General features: G+C 44.9%; 1 protein-coding gene across 1 annotated transcript in view; it reads left to right on the top strand.

Moving 5' to 3' along the window:
- Positions 1–2772: 2772 nt before the first annotated feature.
- AAK1 (AP2 associated kinase 1) overlaps positions 2773–19896 on the top strand; it is an 86662-nt gene continuing 69538 nt past the window's right edge. The window contains exon 1 of the mRNA XM_056860250.1: positions 2773–2993. Within this exon, the coding sequence (XP_056716228.1) occupies positions 2831–2993 (163 nt within the window). The 5' untranslated portion in view covers positions 2773–2830. The remainder of the gene's footprint in view (positions 2994–19896) is intronic.

Genomic DNA, 19896 nt, shown 5'->3' with positions numbered 1-19896 from the left:
CCCTGGTTAGTATTTGGATGGGAGACCACCAAGGAAGTCCAGCGTTGCTGTGCAGAGGAAGGCACTGGCAAGCCACCTGTTTGACTGTTGTAGAGGTGGTGGAGGAGCCAGATGGACCATTTAGTCCAATTCAGACAGACAAGTTTTACTATTCTCAATCTCTCTTCCATTAAGAGTAAACTCAGACCTCTCTTATGTACAATCCCAGGATTCCAGCAAGCCAGAAAATTCCTCCTTTTTAAATGAATCAACCCCATCATCATACATTAACTTGCTTAATGAAGTACGGGAGGGGGAGAGAAGCGGCATGTCGATAGGAAATGCACGACGTGATCAGCAAGAGGTTGTGAAACATTATTATTATAGGTTCCCAGCAGAGGATAGATATTTGTTCTCATAGGTTATCCGGGCTGTGTGACCGTGGTCTTGGTATTTTCTTTCCTGACGTTTCGCCAGCAGCTGTGGCAGGCATCTTCAGAGGAGTAACACTGAAGGACAGTGTCTCTCAGTGTCAAGTGTGTAGGAAGAGTAATATATAGTCATTGTCCTGCAAAAAGTATCATTGAATCATTGTGCTGCAAAAAGTATCAAAGGTAATGTGCTAATCATTGTCCTGTAAGTATCAAGATAATGTGCTAATGAGTGTGTGGTATGTTAATATGGAACCATTGTATCCTGAAGTGATCTGTTAATGTGTGAAATCCAAAGCTAATCCGCATGGCTATTGTTGACTGTAGTCTTTGTTAGTCTGGAAGGATAGTTCATTATTGTATTATAATTGCGATATTACTAATGATGGCAATAGAAAGAGGTTGGGATACTAGATCCACTTCTAAAGTAGAACCACATTAATCTTTTTTTTTTTTAAACGAAAGCAGCCCCTCCCTTCCGATGTACTGGGCGCTGTACAAAAATAAAAGTCTGTTACTCATAATGCATGACTTCCTTCTCTGTCCCCCCCTCCTTCCCCGGCGCCCAAACCCTTCTGGGCACTGTAGTCTCGTGATGGGGCGAGCTTGCGGGAGAGCCGGCGGAGAGGGGAACGGAACTACGATTCCCAGAAAGCCGTGCGCCCGTAAGCGGCCGTTGCGATTTTAAAAAGGAAGACAGTAAAACGAAACCCGTTCTTCGATTTCCAGGGGGCAAACTCAGTCTGTGGGCAGGTGCATACTTGTCCCCAACCTCTTGGGGAATTCCCCCCCCCCCAGAAAAAAATTCCTCTGGGTCCCGGATGGAGCCTGGAGGGCGGTTGGGCAGGAATAGGTTAAAGAGGGGGAGGGGTGGGAAATGACCCCTCCCCCGCCCTGGAAGCAGGCACTTCCGGTGACAGTTCATTTCCTGGTTGGACGGGGCTGGAGGAGGCTGGGCGGGGCCTGGTCTCGCTCGCTCCCCCCCCCCACCCGGCCCTGGGAGCTCGTCGCCCAAGCGGCCGCGTTACCTTGTCGCGATGTTGCAGGGCCGGATCTGCAGCCGCGATGGTCACAGTGCGGCCGGGCCGGGCAGCTAGCTGGCCACTTGCAGGCTCCGGCTGCTGCCGCCGCTGCTTTCTCGGGGGGCATTTTTCTCTCCCGCTCGCGCCCAGCAGATGCTCCAGGAGCCCCTTTGCAACCCGGCTGGGTCTCTTTATGAGAAGGGACCTTCATGGCATTAGGAACGAGAGGGGAAAAGGTACAGCCATGCCTTCGCCGCCCGCTTTTTCATTCCTTTATTGTTTTTCGCAGTGTTCGTCTGTCTGCAGTGGTGGAAAAGGGCAAGAGTCCAGGAGCACCTTCAAGACCAACAAGAATATTTTCTGGTAGGGTATGAGCTTTCGTGAGCCACAGCTCACTTCTTCACCTGAAGAAGTGAGCTGTGGCTCACGAAAGCTCATACCCTAGCAGAAAATATTTTTGTTAGTCTTTAAGGTGCTCCTGGACTCTTGCCCTTTTTTATTTTTTTTAATTGATTAATTAATTAAATAAATAATTTTTTAAAAAAATCTTCAAGTGAAGAAGTGAGCTGTGGCTCACGAAAGCTCATACCCTAGCAGAAAATATTTTTGTTAGTCTTTAAGGTGCTCCTGGACTCTTGCCCTTTTTTATTTTTTTTAATTGATTAATTAATTAAATAAATAATTTTTTTAAAAAATCTTCAAGTGAAGAAGTGAGCTGTGGCTCACGAAAGCTCATACCCTACTAGAAAATATTTTTGTTCGTCTTTAAGGTGCTACTGGACTCTTGCCCTTTTTTTAATTGATTAAATAAATAAATAAATAAATACATTATTTTTTTAAATCTTCAAGTGAAGAAGTGAGCTGTGGCTCACGAAAGCTCATACCCTACCAGAAAATATTCTTGTTAGTCTTTAAGGTGCTACTGGACTCTTGCCCATATTTATTTTTTTTAATTGACATTTTTGGAGGGGAGGATGGGGGGTGGAGTGTTGTGTGGGGCGGGGTGGGTTCTATTCTTTTTTTCTTTTCTTTTTTGGAGTAGGCTGGATTCCCCCCCCCCCGCGCCCGATCTGAAAAGAGACCGTGCTGTGTTTATCTTCTAAAGGTGATGTTGCTATAGGATGATGGGGCGTCGTTGAAGTAAATTACAGAAGCTTGTTGTTTTATCTCTCTTTCTCTTCTGTAGGCGTGAATAATTCTCAAGCTCTGCCTTCCAGGACTGGAAAAAGCGTTTGACCTTTAAGGAAAAAGCAAGATATTGGTGCAAAGGAATTATTATTATTATTTTTGGCTTGGTCCAAGACGTGAAGAATTGTATAGTGTATATATAGATATATATATTTGAAGTGTCGTACTTAACTTGCTAAACTAAGAGTATAAGCAACACACTTTGGAGCAATGAAGAAGTTCTTTGACTCTCGGCGAGAACAGGGGGGGTCCGGAGCTGGTTCTGGTACCATTGGGGGAAGCAGCAGCAGCACCGGACCAGGCAGCGGATATATAGCCCGGGTTTTCAATATCGGAAGGCATCAGGTGACAGTTGATGAGGTTCTAGCTGAAGGTAAGATGATGCTTTTTTCCCCGCCCTTCCTTCACGCCCTTAATGCTCAGTTTAGTGGATGAGATTCTTAACCTCCATTCAGATGTTTCTCCCCCTCCCTATTTAATTGGTTTTAGAAGAAACCGATGCTATGAAAAACCATGTCGCTTTGCTTATTGAAATGCTGGTTCCTAGCAACAATGCATGGCCTACAGTGCTGCTATGTCCCCTGCCTTTCATTAACAAAAAATGTCTTAAATTCTCATTTTGAGAAGTAATTCAGGCAAGAAACTTAAAAAAGAAACAGCTGCTCAGGTTAACTGCATCTCCCAGTACATAAGTTGGAACAGTTTTAATCATTTTTTTGGTACAGCAACAAAATTATGTAATGTGTTAGGCTGCATTGGTGCAAGTATTAATAGGGAGAGGCAGCTGATTTCCTTTGCTCCCCCCTTGTTTTGAGTTCTGTAAGTAAAGAGGTAGTTGTGTATATAGGAGTAAATTTCCTATTTATTTATGGTGCCTGTTATATAGCAAAGAGCAGAATAAATTCCTGAGATGTGTGAGTTTGGGATGTTGATCTCTGGGATCTGGGTTGTGTTTTTAAAAGATTGCTATAGTATGCTCCTAGAGGGCCCTGTAAGCCAACCCCATAAAGTTTGCAGTGCAGAATGCCAATGGCCTTTACTTCAACATGAATTGGTGCAGTCTAGGCATGTGAAATCTTAAAATGCTAGCTAGTGTCTATGGGAATCCTCCTCTTTCTCTCCTCCCACCACTTCAAATGGTTTTTAAAATACATGTAACCTTATCCTTGACCTTCAAGTTCATGCTATTCTTTAGGCCTATTCATGGCTGAGGAGTTTTGCAACAGCATCTGTTTAACAAGGAAAATTGAGAGTTTAGTTTTCATAATATATTGTATAAGACCAGAGTATCCAGACAGAGGGAATCTGGTTAGCAGAATTGGATGCAGGGCTCCAATTTAAAAAAAAATCCTTGTACAAAAGGTAATGTTATGAAATTGCTCACTTGAGTATGCCGAAATGTGTGATTTACCAAGGCTGGTATTTTTGTACAGAGGATTTTTAGGAAAAGTCCCTGGATGCTTGAATAGTCAGGCTGGTTCTGACCCAGGGTAACCAAAATGCTTTTTGGTCATGGTGAATTGCCGCAGGCATTACACTGTGTACAGAGAAAGTGGGCAGGAGGCCAGCCCTTATCATCTCTATCCAAAACAACAAAGTGAATAAAAAGGATCATCTCCTGTTGTGTGAGGCATTACTTGAGCTGAACAATATTAGATGTCTGACTTTGCTTATGCTGACAAAGCCCTGTTTATGCAGAGATCCTTGGACTAAGCTACCAAATAGGTTGATAGTGCTGCCTTCCTCTTGCTTACTAACACATGAAGCTGCCTTATACTATGAATCAGTCTCTTGGTCCATCAGAGTCAGTATTGTCTACTCAGACGGGCAGCGGCTCTCCAGGGTCTCAGGCAGAGGTCTTTCACATCACCTGCTTGCCTAGTCCCTTTAACTGGAGATGCCGGGGATTGAACCTGGGACCTTCTGCATGCCAAGCAGATGCTCTACCACTGAGCTATGGCCCCTCCCATGTACATGAAGCATACTGCAGGAAACAGAAGACTTCCTTTGAAGATTAAGTAACTTGCCAGCAGATTCTCCTAATGAAGAGGGGTTGGGTGGTTTTTCCATTATAAACAAAGATGGAGTGTTTAAAAATACTTTGAAGTGCAATGTGTTTGACAGATGAGTGACAACATAGTCTCCTCTTTGACGGTATTGGAGTTGGGTCCATGGGTTCAAACCCATGATCAGCTGTGAGCATTCTATATAAACTAGGCCAGGTATGACACTGTCTTGGGGCCTTATGTATGATAGGCTTCTACCCACTGGTCCACACAGAACCAGGCAGTCACAAAGCAAAAGCAGCCATGGAATTTCCAGCAGACACACAACATTATTTTTATTGCAGACATTCCATATATGTGTTTCATTTATTTACTTTATAGTTTAGGTTTCTTACTGAGTGTAAATCAACACAGTGTAAATCAATGTGGTCAGTTAGATGAGACATCTAATAAGTAATGTAATAGGACTGTGTGTGTGTGTTAAGTGCTGTCAAGTCGCTTCTGACTCACGGCGACCCTATGAATGAAAGTCCTCCAAAATGTCCTATCTTTGACAGCCCTGCTCAGAACCTGCAAATTGAAGGCCGTGGCTTCCTTTATTGAGTCAATCCATCTCTTGTTGGGTCTTTCTCTTTTCCTGCTGCCCTCACCTTTTCCTAGCATGACTGTCTTTTCCAGTGACTCTTGTTGTCTCATGACGTGACCAAAATACGACAGCATCAGTGTAGTCATTTTAGCTTCTAGGGTCAGTTCAGGCTTGATTTGATCTATAACCCACTGATTTGTTTTTTTGGCAGTCCACAGAATCCGTAACACTCTCCTCCAACACCACATTTCAAAGGAATCTATTTTCTTCCTATCAGCTTTCTTCACTGTCCAGCTTTCACACCCATACATAGTAATAGGGAATACGATGGCATGAATTAATCTAGTCTTGGTGGCCAGTGACACATCCTTACACTATTACTATTACCTAGTAATAGGACTAGGTTTGTGGAAATCCTGAGACAAAGCATAAAGAATTAGACATGGCATGTTAAACAATGCAGAAAATGGTATTAAGTATAAAACAATGCAGTGAGAGTGGGGCACATATACAGCACATTATTTCATGTTTGTTATTTCAGTCATCCTGACAGCAGCCTGTGATGTAGGGTGAGAGAGTGGAGACGTCAAAACTTGCCCTAGCTAGGCCCAGTCTGAAACTTAACTTTGTTTCTAAGCTTGCCTGTACAAAAGAGTCTTGCTTCAAATCTAGCTCAGGCTTTGGGCCTGTAAAAGAATGCTCTGATTAGACTCTAAGATTGTCTTTTGCATACCTTTTTGGAGGGCAAACTTGATGGATAAATTAGGAGAGGGCTTTCAGTAGACTCATAAGCTGGTGATGGGGCATGGGGTGAGGGAAGAGCTGATCTGTAAGTAGGGTTTCCAGGTCTTCTGCTATGGTGGGAGACCGCCTGGCAAGCCCAGTTGTTACCCACTGGCGCAAGCAGTGTCAAAGGGAGGGAAATGGGGGTGCATGCTGGCATTACACTAGTGTGCTGATGTAACAGCCGGCAAAAAGTGGAAATGTTGTCATGACTTGGGGAGTGCTCTAGGGTTTACCAAAAGCTCTATAGTTTAACCATAGAGTGTTTGAAAATCCTAGAGCTCTAGGGTGACCCGGTCACCCTGGCACCTGGTGTGTGTGGGAGGTGGGTGGGGTGAGGGGGCTTACTGGGGAGTCTCACTGGAGATATGCTGATGTCCACAAAGGGAGTGACATCAGTGTGTTGGGACACTGCTGATGTCCCCCTTCATTTTGGTGCCATTTCTTTCCCCACTGGCCAGCTGAGCAGTGGTTGGGAGTACTTGCTGGGGGCGGGGATTCTACATCCCCAGCAGGGGCCTGGCAGCCCCAATCACAACATTGCTTCCGGTTCAGACTGCAGGTGACATCAGCACACTTGTCCCTGCCCCCCAAGTGCTCCCAGGATTTTCAGGCTATGGCTTGGCAACCCTATCTGTAAGGAATAGGGATACTGGCTTGCTTCCAAGGGCTGCAATAGGGGTGAATGAGATAAGGCTTGTATTATCCCTTTGCGTGCTGAAAGAAAGGGAGGCTATGAATAGGGTCAGTGCTGCAGAACAGAGTGTTGCTGCAGTGGGGCTGAAGGGTTGTTGCCCTTTGGGACTGGGGGAGAGAGAGAAATGGGTTTGTGGGAAGTAGCACCAGGTAACAAGGCATATGAATGTGCTTCTAGTGATTTGATGTGAACCTCTGGCTTTTGTATCATGCCAGAGCTATGTGCTGGCTAAGTAATTCTGCAAAATGCCAGCATGCTACAACTGGCATTAACTATCTCAAATTAAGTTGGTCACTATCTGTTGCCATCACAACCCTGTTTTTTCCCCTTAGTTGTAGTGGAAGGTTTGAAACTATCTTGAAGCTGCCTTAATCCAGAGAAGATAGATTCTATGGATTAAAGGTCTAGGCTTGAGGCCTTGTTCTTCCAAATAGCTACCCAGGTGATAAACCTTGCCTCACCTGTACTGCTTCAGATTGCAGTTGGGAAATGTTATACTGTAGGTTTGGCTGAGAGTAGGTTGCCTGTAGTCATCCAATGAGCTGCATGGCAACGTGAATCAAAGTGAATCTGAACTTCAGTCTCCAAGTCCTAGTCCAACACTGGAACCACTGCACAACACATGCTCATGTTTTCTCCATTGCTTGCTTGTATTCTAAGAAAGTAATGTCCCCCCTCATTGGGCAATATTCCATTGTGAGAGGCCCCATTTGCAGTTACTATGCCCCTGATGGCCGGTGGCTTCTAATGGGTGAATTAATGCCACAGAAAATCATTGATTGTATTTCCTTTGCAGTGATCCATCTGCAAAGTCTCTTTCACATTGAATGCAATCATCAGTTACTGATGAACAGCAATGCTGTTGAAGGTTGGAAAGGGGAGACACGGTTCTCCGTTGGGCTTCTCTTGTCCTCTCCAGGTGCTCCATATGTTCGAGTTCTGGTTTTGAGTATTTGCATGTACCTGATGTTGGGATCACTGGACAGACTGGGGATTCTTCCTTTGATCAATAAGGTGGATGGGTAGTGCTCCAATCTCCTTGCTTAGAACTGTTCTTAGACTTGGTGAAGGTTGCTGGATTGTAGGGACTTTAAGCAAGCTTCAGCATGCACAGGGCCCAAGCCTTTGTCTGCCGTGGCAGCTGTGGGGTTGACCCGGTACATGTACATACAGTGGGACCTCATTCTGGTCTTCTGTGCCATCTGGCCCCCTGTTAAAGCCTTGGTAGACCTGGAACTGGAATGACCCAAGAAATGGATACAGTTACTTCAAAGTGTCCTCATCTATCTCACAGCGCCCACTAAGCTCCTAGATTTATTGAGGCATTGCAGTGGGCTGGCAGGCAACTAGAACGCAAGTAGAGAAAAACTCAGGACAAGTAGGACTAAATGTAGTCCACAGGCCCCTCAGCAGCGATGATGGCTGTGGAGCTGGCTCTCCTCTCTACCACTGCTTTGTCTGCACAGAGCAGTCCATCTGAGCTGTTCTGAGTGGTTTGTTCTGCCTCTGATGTAGACATGATTCATCTGATAGCTCGCTGTGACACCTTTGTAAAGCATTTACTGATAAAAATCACTCAACTGACTTGGGTTCCATTAGTCCAATCTCAAAATGTTACTGGAGACATCTAATCTCAATTGCTTGGATGAATTTCAGTTATTGTTACCTGAGAACATGGGTGAGCTGCTTGAAGGAGTCTGGCCTCAGCTCCTTGGCAGTCAACCCTTTCCTGTTTTTGGCTGAAGGCTAGCCAGGGAGGGATTGTCCAGATGAGTCTAGGAGACAGCAAATGCTTCTTTGCAAAAGAGAGGACTGCCAACAGCCTTGAAGGTTGTAGAACCCTTCCTGAAGAAGCAATCTCTGAACCCAAGAAGCTCAGCCATTGCTTGGTGGTGAATATCCTCTTTTGGAGTGAGGTCTTGAGCCAGTGGTCAATGCTATTTCAATCTAGTTTCTGCCTTGGGTTTGGTACAGGAAATGCCTTGGTGTTCCTGGTAAACGACTTCTGCTGTGTGAGAGTGTGTTCCTTCTGATTCTCTTGGCAGCTTTCAGTACTGTTGAACAGTCTTTCTGGACAGGTTGGCAGAAAGAGTTTTGCAGGGGTAGTTCTGCACCTATGTTGCTGATTGGTACACCCACTGCTGCCTTCTGTAAGAGATCACAGAGAGATACAGAGCAAGGTGTCATCAATAAGTGGATTCACTTCCGGAGTGCTGGGTGTTACCTTTGAAGTCCTGAGTAGCCTGGGACATTCTGCTCCCATATATACCTGCTTGCACCTTGAGATCATCTTATAAGGTCCTGCTCCATTTGCTTGCACTGTCTAAGGTCAGATGGCTCGTGACGGGACCTTCTAGGTGGTGACACTTGAGTTATACTGATTTGTACAGGGAGGTACATGCACACACATACTTTCATACAGGATTTTGTGTCCTTGGTTTTGTTACCTACTGGTCATTGAAGATTTACACATTCTTCTGTTGCAGCTCTTAATGCTTTTCCTGTAGACTTTGTTCTAGTATTAAGATTGTGTGATGTAGGCCATTGTTGTTTTTTAGATCTGTCGTAACCCACCTTGAGAACCTCTTTGGTTGAAAGATGCAGACTAGAAAGACTTTAAGCAGGCATGCGTGTGTGAACCAGCCCTTCATGACTTGCAGTGTCCAGTGATGACTTACACATGTATGGGTCTGCAATGGCAGTTTTACATCATGGCAAGAACTTCCACATGACCTAATGTCACCTCAAGTTCAATGTTTGAGTCCATTTGCTGATTCAGCTGCCTGTGATCACGTGATGTATATGTGAGTGACGGACTTGTTTCTAAGCAACTCCTTCCACCTCCTTTCAGTTCTTGGAGAAATCTGGGCCAGGTCAGAGATGACATGAGATCAAAGGGCACCAGGAAAGCAAATAGGAAAGGTTGCAACCCTGGAGTTGAGCACACATTTTGCATGCATGAATGAGATTCCAGGTTCAGTCCCAAGCTTCTCTGTTTAAAGGGTCTCGGGGCAGAGCTGGGGAGGGCCCTGAATAGATAGGACAACAGTCTGATTCTGTGTGGCTTTATAGTTCACGAGTACAGCATATGCTTAGTTTGCAAACAATTCCGGTCAGCTCTACTTAAGGAGACCTCAGACAGCAGGGCAGGGAGAGGCTTTTCTCTGCCTGAGATCATGGGGCTGCTGACAGTCAGCATAGACACAGGGGCGCTTTCACACATGCAGAATAATGCACTTTCAATCCATTTGCAATGCACTTTGCAGCTGGATTTTAAGGTGTGAAATGGCAAAATCCACTTGCAAATGATCGTTAAAATGCATTGAAAGTGGATTGAAAGTGCATTTAATCAGTAAGTGTGAAAAGAAATATAGACAACACTGAGCTAGAGTAACCTGTGGTCTAATGCAGCATGAGGCAGCTTCAAGATAGACAGCAGGCATGAGAGTGAGAGCTTCAGAGAGAGTGTAGAGTAAGCAAGGTCAAGATCAAGATAAGCTCAAGGGAGGCAAAGCTCATCAGAAGCACAGGGAAGTGGTGGGGAGAATAGTTGACCAGCTTCCCAGTAAGCCTGACCAAGCCTTTCTGGCTGAGGAATAGTCATTGCTTACCTGGAATAAGCTATTGGTTCCAGATACCTTGCCAGCAAAGCTTGATTCTCTTTATTTTATGCCACAAAAGACGAACGTGGGAGATATTTAGGCAAGGAGATCTGTGAAGATTTTTGGGGCTAGCAACCTGATCAAGGCTGTTAATGGAAGGATGTTTTGGAGGTCATTAATTCATAGGTTCGCCATAAGTTGGAAGCAACTTGATGGCATATAACACACACAACAGCTTAGTGGACTGAATCATTCTAGTCAATTACTCTCTAATCCAGGGATGGGGAATGTCGGCCCGGGGGCCGTATGCGGCCCCAGAGGACATTTTCAGCGCCCCTCGGAAGCTCCAGGGCCCAGCCGTGGAGGCACAGCACAGCGCAGCCCTCCCTAAGGATGTTCCTGGGGTTGCGGCGCCCTTTGGACCTCCTCTCGTCGACTGTTGGTCGGCAAGGGGAGGGGGAGGGACGCTTCCCCCAAGGCTGCCCCCTACAGTTGAGGCATGCAGGAACGCCGTGACACACTGTAAGCCCCTCTCGCTGCCTGTCAAGCGGCGGGGGTGGGGGGGTGGGGAGAGGCCGGTGGCTCCCAGCGGCGGAACATACACACAGGAGCCCATCGGGAATGGAGGGCTTTTTGTGAACTCAAGGTGGGGGTGGGTGGGAGGGCGTGGAGGCTGGGGCCCGGTCGCGCGGGGCTGTGTGTGCTGCTGTGTGTGTGTGTCTTGGAGGCGGGGAGCCTGGGGCCTGGTTGCGTGGGGCCAGCGTGTGCAGGTATGTGTGTGTGTGGGAAGGCTTTTCTCTCTTCCTATTTTTCTGTCACTCTTTCTCCTTTCTGCCCCTCTCTCCCTTGTCTCTTTCTTTGTCTGTCTCCTTCCGTCCTTTTCTCCCCCTCCATTTCTCTGTTTTCCTTCCTTCCTTCCCTGAGGATCGGCTGCGGGCTGTGCCCCCCTGGCGCCTCGTTTGCTGGGGCCCACTGCTGGCTGCCCTCCCACCTGGGAGGGGGAGGGAGCGGGGGTGCTTTCCAGGCCTTCTGTGTGGCCTCCTCTGTGGTTGCCAACCTCCAGGTGGTGGCTGGAGACCTGGCAATCCTAGCCTCTTCCCCCCCCCCTGCGCCGAGAGATCTACACCTAGTTATGGCCCCCGAATGATGTTATAAATGAGCAAATGGCCCTTGGCAGGAAGGTTCCCCACCCCTAATCTCAAATTCATTCAACTTTTAAAAAATCTAGGTACTTTGAGTTGGATCCAGCCAGCTTTTCTGCTGGTGAAAAATGGAAGAGGTGGGTCCCTTTGGCCACCCCAAAGGCTATACTGGGTATTATGGGATTTTCATGGACAAAAGTCATTTGGGGTGAAGAATATAGTAAAGGGCAATTGGATGAGATTGAATGGAAAAAGCTGGCTGGATCCAGCCCTTTATTACAGATCTTCAATGCAGAACTGGGGAAGACGATGGTTTCATATCACAGATATATCTGGGTAGCCTGCTCTTGAAAAGCTCCTCTCAATTTCCACAAAAATTAATTTCTAAACATAGTTTAAGTTTCCAAAACTAAATTTGAGGAGGTGATGAATAGACTTTGCCCCCTCTATAGATGTCAGTTCTGTTCATTCTATTTTTACTCCCTTCTCAGTGCTGTGTGAGGACCCCTAAACCGAAATGGAATTTGTTGGTTGTGTAGACAGAGCGTTTACCTAGCCTGCATGAGGAGTCTCTCTGTTTAGTTTTGGACTCTCTGTCTGTAATTCAAAGTTCTATTTACTTCTGGCTCAGTGTGCTTAGGTTAGTTACCTCGAAGGTTGACCAAAACAATATAAAAAAGAAGTAAACAAAATAAATGACTTTATTAGACGGTGCGCTTAAAATGCAAATTTAAAAACATAGGCCTTGAATTTAACCTTTAGACTGAAAGTGACTGGACTGAGTAGTCCTGAATGTACAATAGGTGGTACAAATGAGTTTCTCAAAGTTGATAATATACAAACGAGTGCATTAAACTTGACTCATTGAGTATTTCAAAGTAGATAGTCCACAAATAAAACCATAATAAACAAGACCAAACACATTTTGGCTTTTTAATTGTGCTTAGTAGGTTCCTGGAGTTTTGATTCTCTTCTCCTTCATTTGCCTAGAGTTCTGAAAGCCGACAGTTGCTGAAGGATGTACAATTTATGGAAATTTGGAAGCTATGGGAGGAAAAAGGGCAGAAATGTTGTGTAAAGCTGAAATATATGCAATACCTACTTTCCTGTCAAACTTAAACTTATTTTACTGCTTTAACATAATAAAATGCATCATTTGTACTTAGCATATAAAACTGTATTATTTTGCATATTTATATAATATAAGCAAAATGGCAAATGTGCCCCATACTTAAGAAAGAAAGCTGCAAAACTGTTGTACCCTATGCTACTTTGGCACATGTATGTTAATTTTTGCCATCTGTGATGTACGGTAGGCAAAAATAAAAATGGAAATTAGGAAACAAATATTGTGGTATACAAAATAAAGTATTATTTGGATAGTAACAGACTCCTACAATTCCAGTAGGAATTGTACTACCAGAATATTTACCTGTTGAGTTAAACTATACAACATTGAAAACTCTGAACTCTGATGTATTATCAAACACATTATATCATTAATTGTTGTCAATATTATTCACAATTAAACATATTATTTAGTATGCATAGGTGTTATCATTATACAATCATGTAGATCATTTTATATTATTTTTATGCTGTACATTTTGAGTGAGTATAATTGTATCTCGCTGGGGGTAAAGGGAAGATGACTGGGGAATGTACTGGCAAACCACCCCGCAACCAAAGTCTGCCTGGAAAACGTCGGGATGTGACGTCGCCCCATGGGTCAGGAATGACCCGGTGCTTGCACAGGGGACCTTTACCTTTTACATTATAATTGTATCTTAAAAGCATTTCATTCATGCCCCCCAAAATAAAATGGTTTGTAGAAGTTTTTTAGTGCTTCCCAAAAGCATCTATTGGAAAATCTGGGGTGGGGGAAGCCCTCCTTTCTGAATTTTCTACTCTTCCCCCCAACCTCAGCCTTCACACCGCTTAACAGCCTACCCTACAAATTGAATTGGTGGGACAAATTACATGGAGGATAGATCTGTGCCTTTACAGTAGACTTGCATTTCATCACAGTGGGGGTGGCAGGGGGGATGCAGTTTAAAGCACAAAGGAAGTGGGTGGGTGGCAGATGCTCTATATACAGAAGATTCTAGGTAAAAAGATCTCAAGCAGCAGGTATATTGAAAGAACCTGAGCAGCTGGGCTGGAAGAACTATAGGTCTCTCAAAGAGCTTTTTTCTGTTTTGAGATGGGGTCCTGGCTGCTAGTTCAGATGGTTGATTGAGGGCCAGCAAGATGAAATTTAATGCAAACAAGATGGAGATGTGGATTTGGGGTTAGAATAGGGTTGCAACTTGTTCTGGATGGGTGGAGCTGTGCTTCCCTTGCAAGGCTAGCCTTGGGTTTCAAGGATGCTCTTTGAATCCCTGGACAAATAGATGATAGAGATAGCTGGGAGGACACTACTGCCAGCTGAAACTGGTTCTCCAGCTGCAGGTCTTCCTGGAAAAAGCAGACTTGTCTAACATGCACACTATCATATGTGCCTAAATAACATCCAAGTTGGATTAACCCAGTGCTCTTTTTGTGGAGTTGCATGTGTAATGTGTAACTGTGGTCAAACAATGTAGGCAGGTAGTGGGAGTATATGCTCCGTCCTCTCTCTGTTGGTGTGCAAGTTCTTCCTCTTCCCATGGCGACTGGCCTTACTTGCATTTCAGTGCTACATCTGTATCAAAGTTAACTTTGATTGAAAACTAACGATGGTTCCCCATTAACTGGGAGCCAAAACCAGTTTCAGACCTTGGCTTAAGCTGGAACCACAATTTAGTTGTTGCTGTGGTGTCTTGCCTGCACTCCAGAAAGGGAAATGTGCAAGCTCCCAGTCACATCCTGATTGCTTCATCAGGGAGCACTGTGCATGCATTCTTTCCAAATGCAGGAGAGTGGAATGGTTCAAACAGTCAAAGGCAGCACACCTTCCCTGCACACATCTGTTCCATGAAGTTTCTTCCAACTGAGTTGCACTTTTGCGCCATGTGGCACCCTTCCTGTGGCTCCTCCATGTCTTGTTAAATGCTGTTTCTCATGGTTTCCAGGGAGACCATTCAGATCGGTGGTCCAGATTTGTTTCCTGTATGCCTGAGTACAGTGTTCACACACTTCTGATGGCTGAGACAGTTTTGAACTTAAATTGGAGGTGCGTTTTGCTGTTAGTAAACCAAAAGGTGTGACAGTAAGAACTGCCTGCCCCTGAAGAGTTTGTTCCTTTGGGTTTGTGTGTCTTTGACTGGAGGAAGCAAGCCTAGAGGAGCAATTCATGCCACAGGTAGCTTCTTTTGAGGGTGGGTGACTCTAGGGTTGTCAGCCTCTTTACAACTTATCTCCAAATGGCAGATCAGTTCCCCTGGAGAAAATGGCTGCTTTGGAAGGTAGGCTCTATGGCATGGGTGTCAAGCATAAGGCCCATGGACCGGCTCCAGTTCTTTGAGGGTTCTTATTTGGCCTGCGAACCAGCCACCCCCCACACCCAATCTGGGCTGGCAAGCCCTCTGCAGGCTTACCAGCTGAGGCAGCCGCCTCCCCCCCAGTCCTGAGGTGTCAATTATCAAAGACTGTTAAATAAAAGAAAATGCTGAAAGAGCATTTTGTATTTTAAGTTAAAAAAATCATTAATTGGCTTTGCCTGTGTCTTCTATAAAGTTTGTACCTCTGGTACCTGGCATTACATTTTTTGGTACACATGGCCCAGCCCGACCAAGTGACATTTATGTCATATCCAACCCTCGTAACAGATGAGTGACACCCCTTTTCTATGGCATTATATGCTGCTGAGGTCCCCGTCCTCCCCATGCTCCACCCCCAAAGCTCCAGGAATTTCCCAACCCAGAGCTGGCAACTCTTAAGTGACTCTGCTGCGTCTGCAGCAGCACAAAATGACACCCAGCCAGATGTCTTGCAGAACTGGTCTTCTCCAGGAGATGCTGACTAGAAGTAGTTAGATCATGCAGAGTGGCGTCAGGCAGTCTCTGCGTGGGTGAGAAGTTTGCTCTTGCCGGAGTTTATGATTATTTCGTTAGCTTATTTCGTGTGGTGCACAGTTTAGGAAATTATTGCCCTATTACTGATAGATCAAATTCCTACAGTGTAGGAAATGTTTAATAGGGAGCGGTTAAACAGATCCGTTCTTTGCCTCGCACGCTTCTAAATTCTGTAAGCGCCTCTTTCGGTATCTTGTGGCATATACCTGGAACTTAACTGTTGAAATGGAAGGGTTCAGGGCTGTAAAACTATTTAAATTTCTTTGAGACCAGCATCCAGTTTTTAGATGATCTGATAGTACTGTGGGTACACTCCCCTAGGAATTTCTGCCATGCAAGCCCTATTTAAAAGAATGGGAACTACGCAAGTGTACTGAATGTTTTCCTCAGACCCGCCTCTGCCTCACAAGGTACGTGCTGCAAAAGAGCACCTACCCTGCTGTTTTTCTCTCGTTGATTTGTAAGACTTCCTTTCCGTATACGAAGACAACACATTTGTTTTATATTAATTTATCTAGACCACTTCCAGGCCACTGCCTTTCCTCAGCTCAAGGCAGCTTGCATCAAAATTCAATGTACAATTGCAATTTATAAAATATTTTAAAAAAGCATTAAATATTCTGTCTTTGCTGGGAAAAGGTGGGGGCCCCAGAGTTTCAGGTTGTCTCCTAACGAATGGCATGTGTTTAAAGAGGGGAGAAACGTGCCCACTGACAGTTCTGAGAACTTCATGGTGGCGCTGCTGAGATCGCATGATTGGCCAGTTATTAACATGGAGGTTTTTTCACTCAAGGCTGTTTCACACATTACACAGCAAGAGATCTGAATTTTGCCACCCAATGTATATTAGCAGTATTCCCTGTTCACAAATCCCTATTGGTTAGTCTTGTAATCTGTTTAAAAATCTAATGTATGAAGAAGCCTTAAAGATAAGTGATACGGAGATGGTGTGAAGGTGGGGAGGGGTAGAAGATATTGAAAATAGAAGTCACCTAGCCTATACCACCCATGGCACATGTTTGGAGTGTAGTGTAAGCTTGGCTTTAGACATGAATGTGGCTGCATCTCCTTTGCTAGCCTCTGATCTATAACTTAATTTGCACAAAGCAGGTCAGCCTTCAGAGCTACTCTTAAACCACCCTGAATAAATAAAACATAGGTATGACTTTAGGCTTGGAGATCTAAAACTGAAGCCAGCTGGGGAAGGCCTTAACTGCTCTGAAGACTCGTTGGGATTGAACCTCTGCTGCTTGTTATGCAGTTCCCCTAGATTCCAAAGATGAACATCTCTGTTAATCACTCGATAATGAAAGGTTACAGATTGCAGGTTTGATTACACACAGAGTAGAAACTGGTTCCTAGCTCCAAGCAGGGTTGAGTTTCTGGAGATGTGGATTGTGTTGTGGAGTTATCTTCCATCTTCCCAGAATGTTAACAAAGATGCATGGCTTGCAAACTAGCTTTTTAAAGCCAAGTGTTCCTTGAGTCTTCAAAAACTCTAGTGGGATCTACTCTTGTAACAAAACTTGGAAATGAATGTGTTTAAGCAGGGATCTGTGGTCTGCTGCTCAGCTTGGGTCATGGGAAGGAATGAATAGGACTTCAATCATGTTGGATCAGCATGGAAGCTGTTTTGTAGCAATTGGCCAGAGCAGGTCAGGTGATACTAGGTATACATCATGACTACTATCCATTTTAACTAGTAGCCATGAGTACCCCCTCTCCTCCATGAACATGTCCACTCTCCTGGGCTTGCTCACTCATCAGAGCAACTCCGTGCCTTGAGTTCTTGAGATTGGAAAGCCTTTGCCATTTTCTGGCTCTTCTTCCCGTACTACTTGATATGTGGACCTCTGTCAGAGCTGCCCCTAAGTTTAGCATGCCCCTCTATTTTTCTGTATATCATGTGCAGTTAGTGTTCTAACCCAAAATAGGTTCATTGTTCAAGAGTGATTACTTAGCCTTGCAACATGGTTTTTCAAGCACTGAGTTTAGTATATGAAAGTGTGTACATTAAGTGCTGTCAAGTCACTTCTAATGTATGGCGACCCTATGAATAAATGACCTCCAAAGTCCTGTCATTAACAGTCTTCCTTAGGTCTTGCAAACTGAGGGCTGTGGCTTCCCTTGTTGAGTCAATCCATCTCATGTTGGGTCTTCCTCTTCTCCTGTTGCCTTCAACTTTTCCTGGCATGATTGTCTTTTTCAGTGACTCTTGTCTTCTCATAATGTGACCAAAGTACAATAGCCTCAGTTTAGTCATTTTAGCTCCTGGTGAGAGTTCAGGCTTGATTTGATCTAGAACCCATTTATTTGTCTTTTTGGCGGTCCACGGTATCTGTAAAACTCTCCTCCAACACCACATTAGAAATAAATCTACTTTCTTCCTGTCAGCTTTCTTCATTGTCCAACTTCCACACCCATACATAGTAATGGGTAATACTATGGTATGAATTAACTTGATCTTGGTTGCCAGCAACCCATCCTTACACTTAAGGATCTTTGCTAGCTCCTTCATGGCTGCCCTTCCCAGTCTCAATCTCCTTCCCATTTCTTGGTTGCTGTCTCTCTTTTGGTTGATGATTGAACTGCGGAATAGAAAAACCTTGAACCATTTCCTTTTCTTCATCATCCTCATGTGATATAGTCGCTAAAAAAAGAAAGAATGAAATGCTGTACAAAACTGTAAATGAAACATAACCTGTGCTTAAGTTGTGCAGTCGTAACGGGTGAAGTGGCAGGGAAGCATGTTTGCTTGTGATTCGACAGGAACAAATTGTACAAAATGTTTCCATTGTGTATAGTAGAGGGCAACTGTTGCTTCTATCTCCTGCTGGTATCTGTTTTGGCCACTTTCGGGAAGAGGATGCTGGAGTAGGATGTACCTTTGGTCTGATCCAGCAGGGCTGCTCTCATGTTCCTAATATTGTTGTGCTGGCTTTCTACAGGGGTGTGGTTAGTTGGTTCAGATCTCTGCTAGGTGCTCCCAGATTCTCTCCTTGGCAATTCCAGTTTTACAGATGTCCCTAGCGAGCACATGTTGACAAAAGGTCTTTCTATGCCGTGGAGCCTGGAGAGACCTTGCTGGGTGATGGTACTGAGCTTGATGGATCGATGGTCTGATTAAAGAATGACAGCTTCTTACATTTAGCCTGTCATGTCTGAATAGAGAGAGGAATTGACAAAACAGTTGAGTCTTCTTCCTTTTGGTCATTTCATCACTTTTTATAGTAGGTTGCCAAGGAAGTCTCTTCAAAATAGTTACCCCTGAGTGGAAAGGCATCTGTGTTGGTCTCATCCACCCTTTCCCCAAAATATGTGGCTGCTGTGAGGGTAACTTAATGTGTTCGAACTGCCAGATCAGTCACTACAGGGGACTGCAGCTTTTCTCCTTGCAGTTCACCTCCTGGGAGGTGATAAGGTACAGTGGTAAGTGGTGGCTGAAGTTTGGAGTCTCATGTACAAGCTAGCAGAATTATAATCACGATCTTATGAATTATGCAGTGTGCAGGTTTCATAGTCAGCACTCATTCCTACTTTCTGATATTTGCATGAAGCTGCCTTATACTACTAAGGTCAGCACTGTCTACCTCACTGGCAGCAGCTCTCCAGGGACTCAGGCGGAAGTATTTCACATCACCTGCTACCCATTCTTTTAACTGGAGATGCTAGGGACTATCCCGGAGAGCTTCTGCATGCAAAGCAGATGCTCTACCACTGAGCCACGGCTCCTCCCTGATGCAAGCAGCCTGTGAAGTCCAGTCAAATTGGTGGCAGTTTGTGACAGAGGGTGGTGTGGTTCCAGGTCTTGGTTATAGCACCCGTCTGTGATTTGAACCTGGAACCTCATTGCCTGAGATCAAAACCTAACCTACCGAACTACCCAGGGCTAGAAAGCTTAGAAGCCTCTGCACTCTCTAGGCCAGGGGTGTCAAATTCATTTGTTACGAGGGCTGGATATGACATAAATGTCACTTGGTTGGGCCAGGCCATGCGTAATATTTAATGCCAGGTACAAGAGTTGAAAACTTTATAGAAGACACAGGCAAAGCCAGTTGATGATATTATTTTTTACTTTATTTTGCACTTAAAATACAAACAAGCTTAAGACAATAATGCTCTTACAGTGTTTTCTTTTATTTAACAGTCTTTGACACCTCGGGACTGGGGGAGGTGGCTGCCTTGCAAAGTTGGACTGGGGGAGGTGGCTGCCTTGCAAAGTCCAATCCCGCAGCGGGCTGGACAGCCCAGATGGGGGAGGTGTGTGTGGCTGCTTCAGTTGGCTCGCGGGCCTGATAAGAGGCCTCAAGAGGACCAGATCCAGCACTCAGGCCCTATGTTTGACAACCCTCCTCTAGGCAATTTGCATGTGCTCTACTTTCCATTGTGATTGACGGGCAGTCTTAGGCCTTTGGATTGGCCAAGTAAGGTAAACATTCCTTGACCCTTGCCGCCTTCTCTATCT

Source organism: Euleptes europaea, chromosome 14 (assembly GCF_029931775.1).
Source record: "Euleptes europaea isolate rEulEur1 chromosome 14, rEulEur1.hap1, whole genome shotgun sequence".
Lineage (NCBI taxonomy): Eukaryota > Metazoa > Chordata > Lepidosauria > Squamata > Sphaerodactylidae > Euleptes > Euleptes europaea.
Note: the sequence above shows the minus strand (reverse complement) of the source record. Positions and strands in the feature narration are given on the sequence as shown.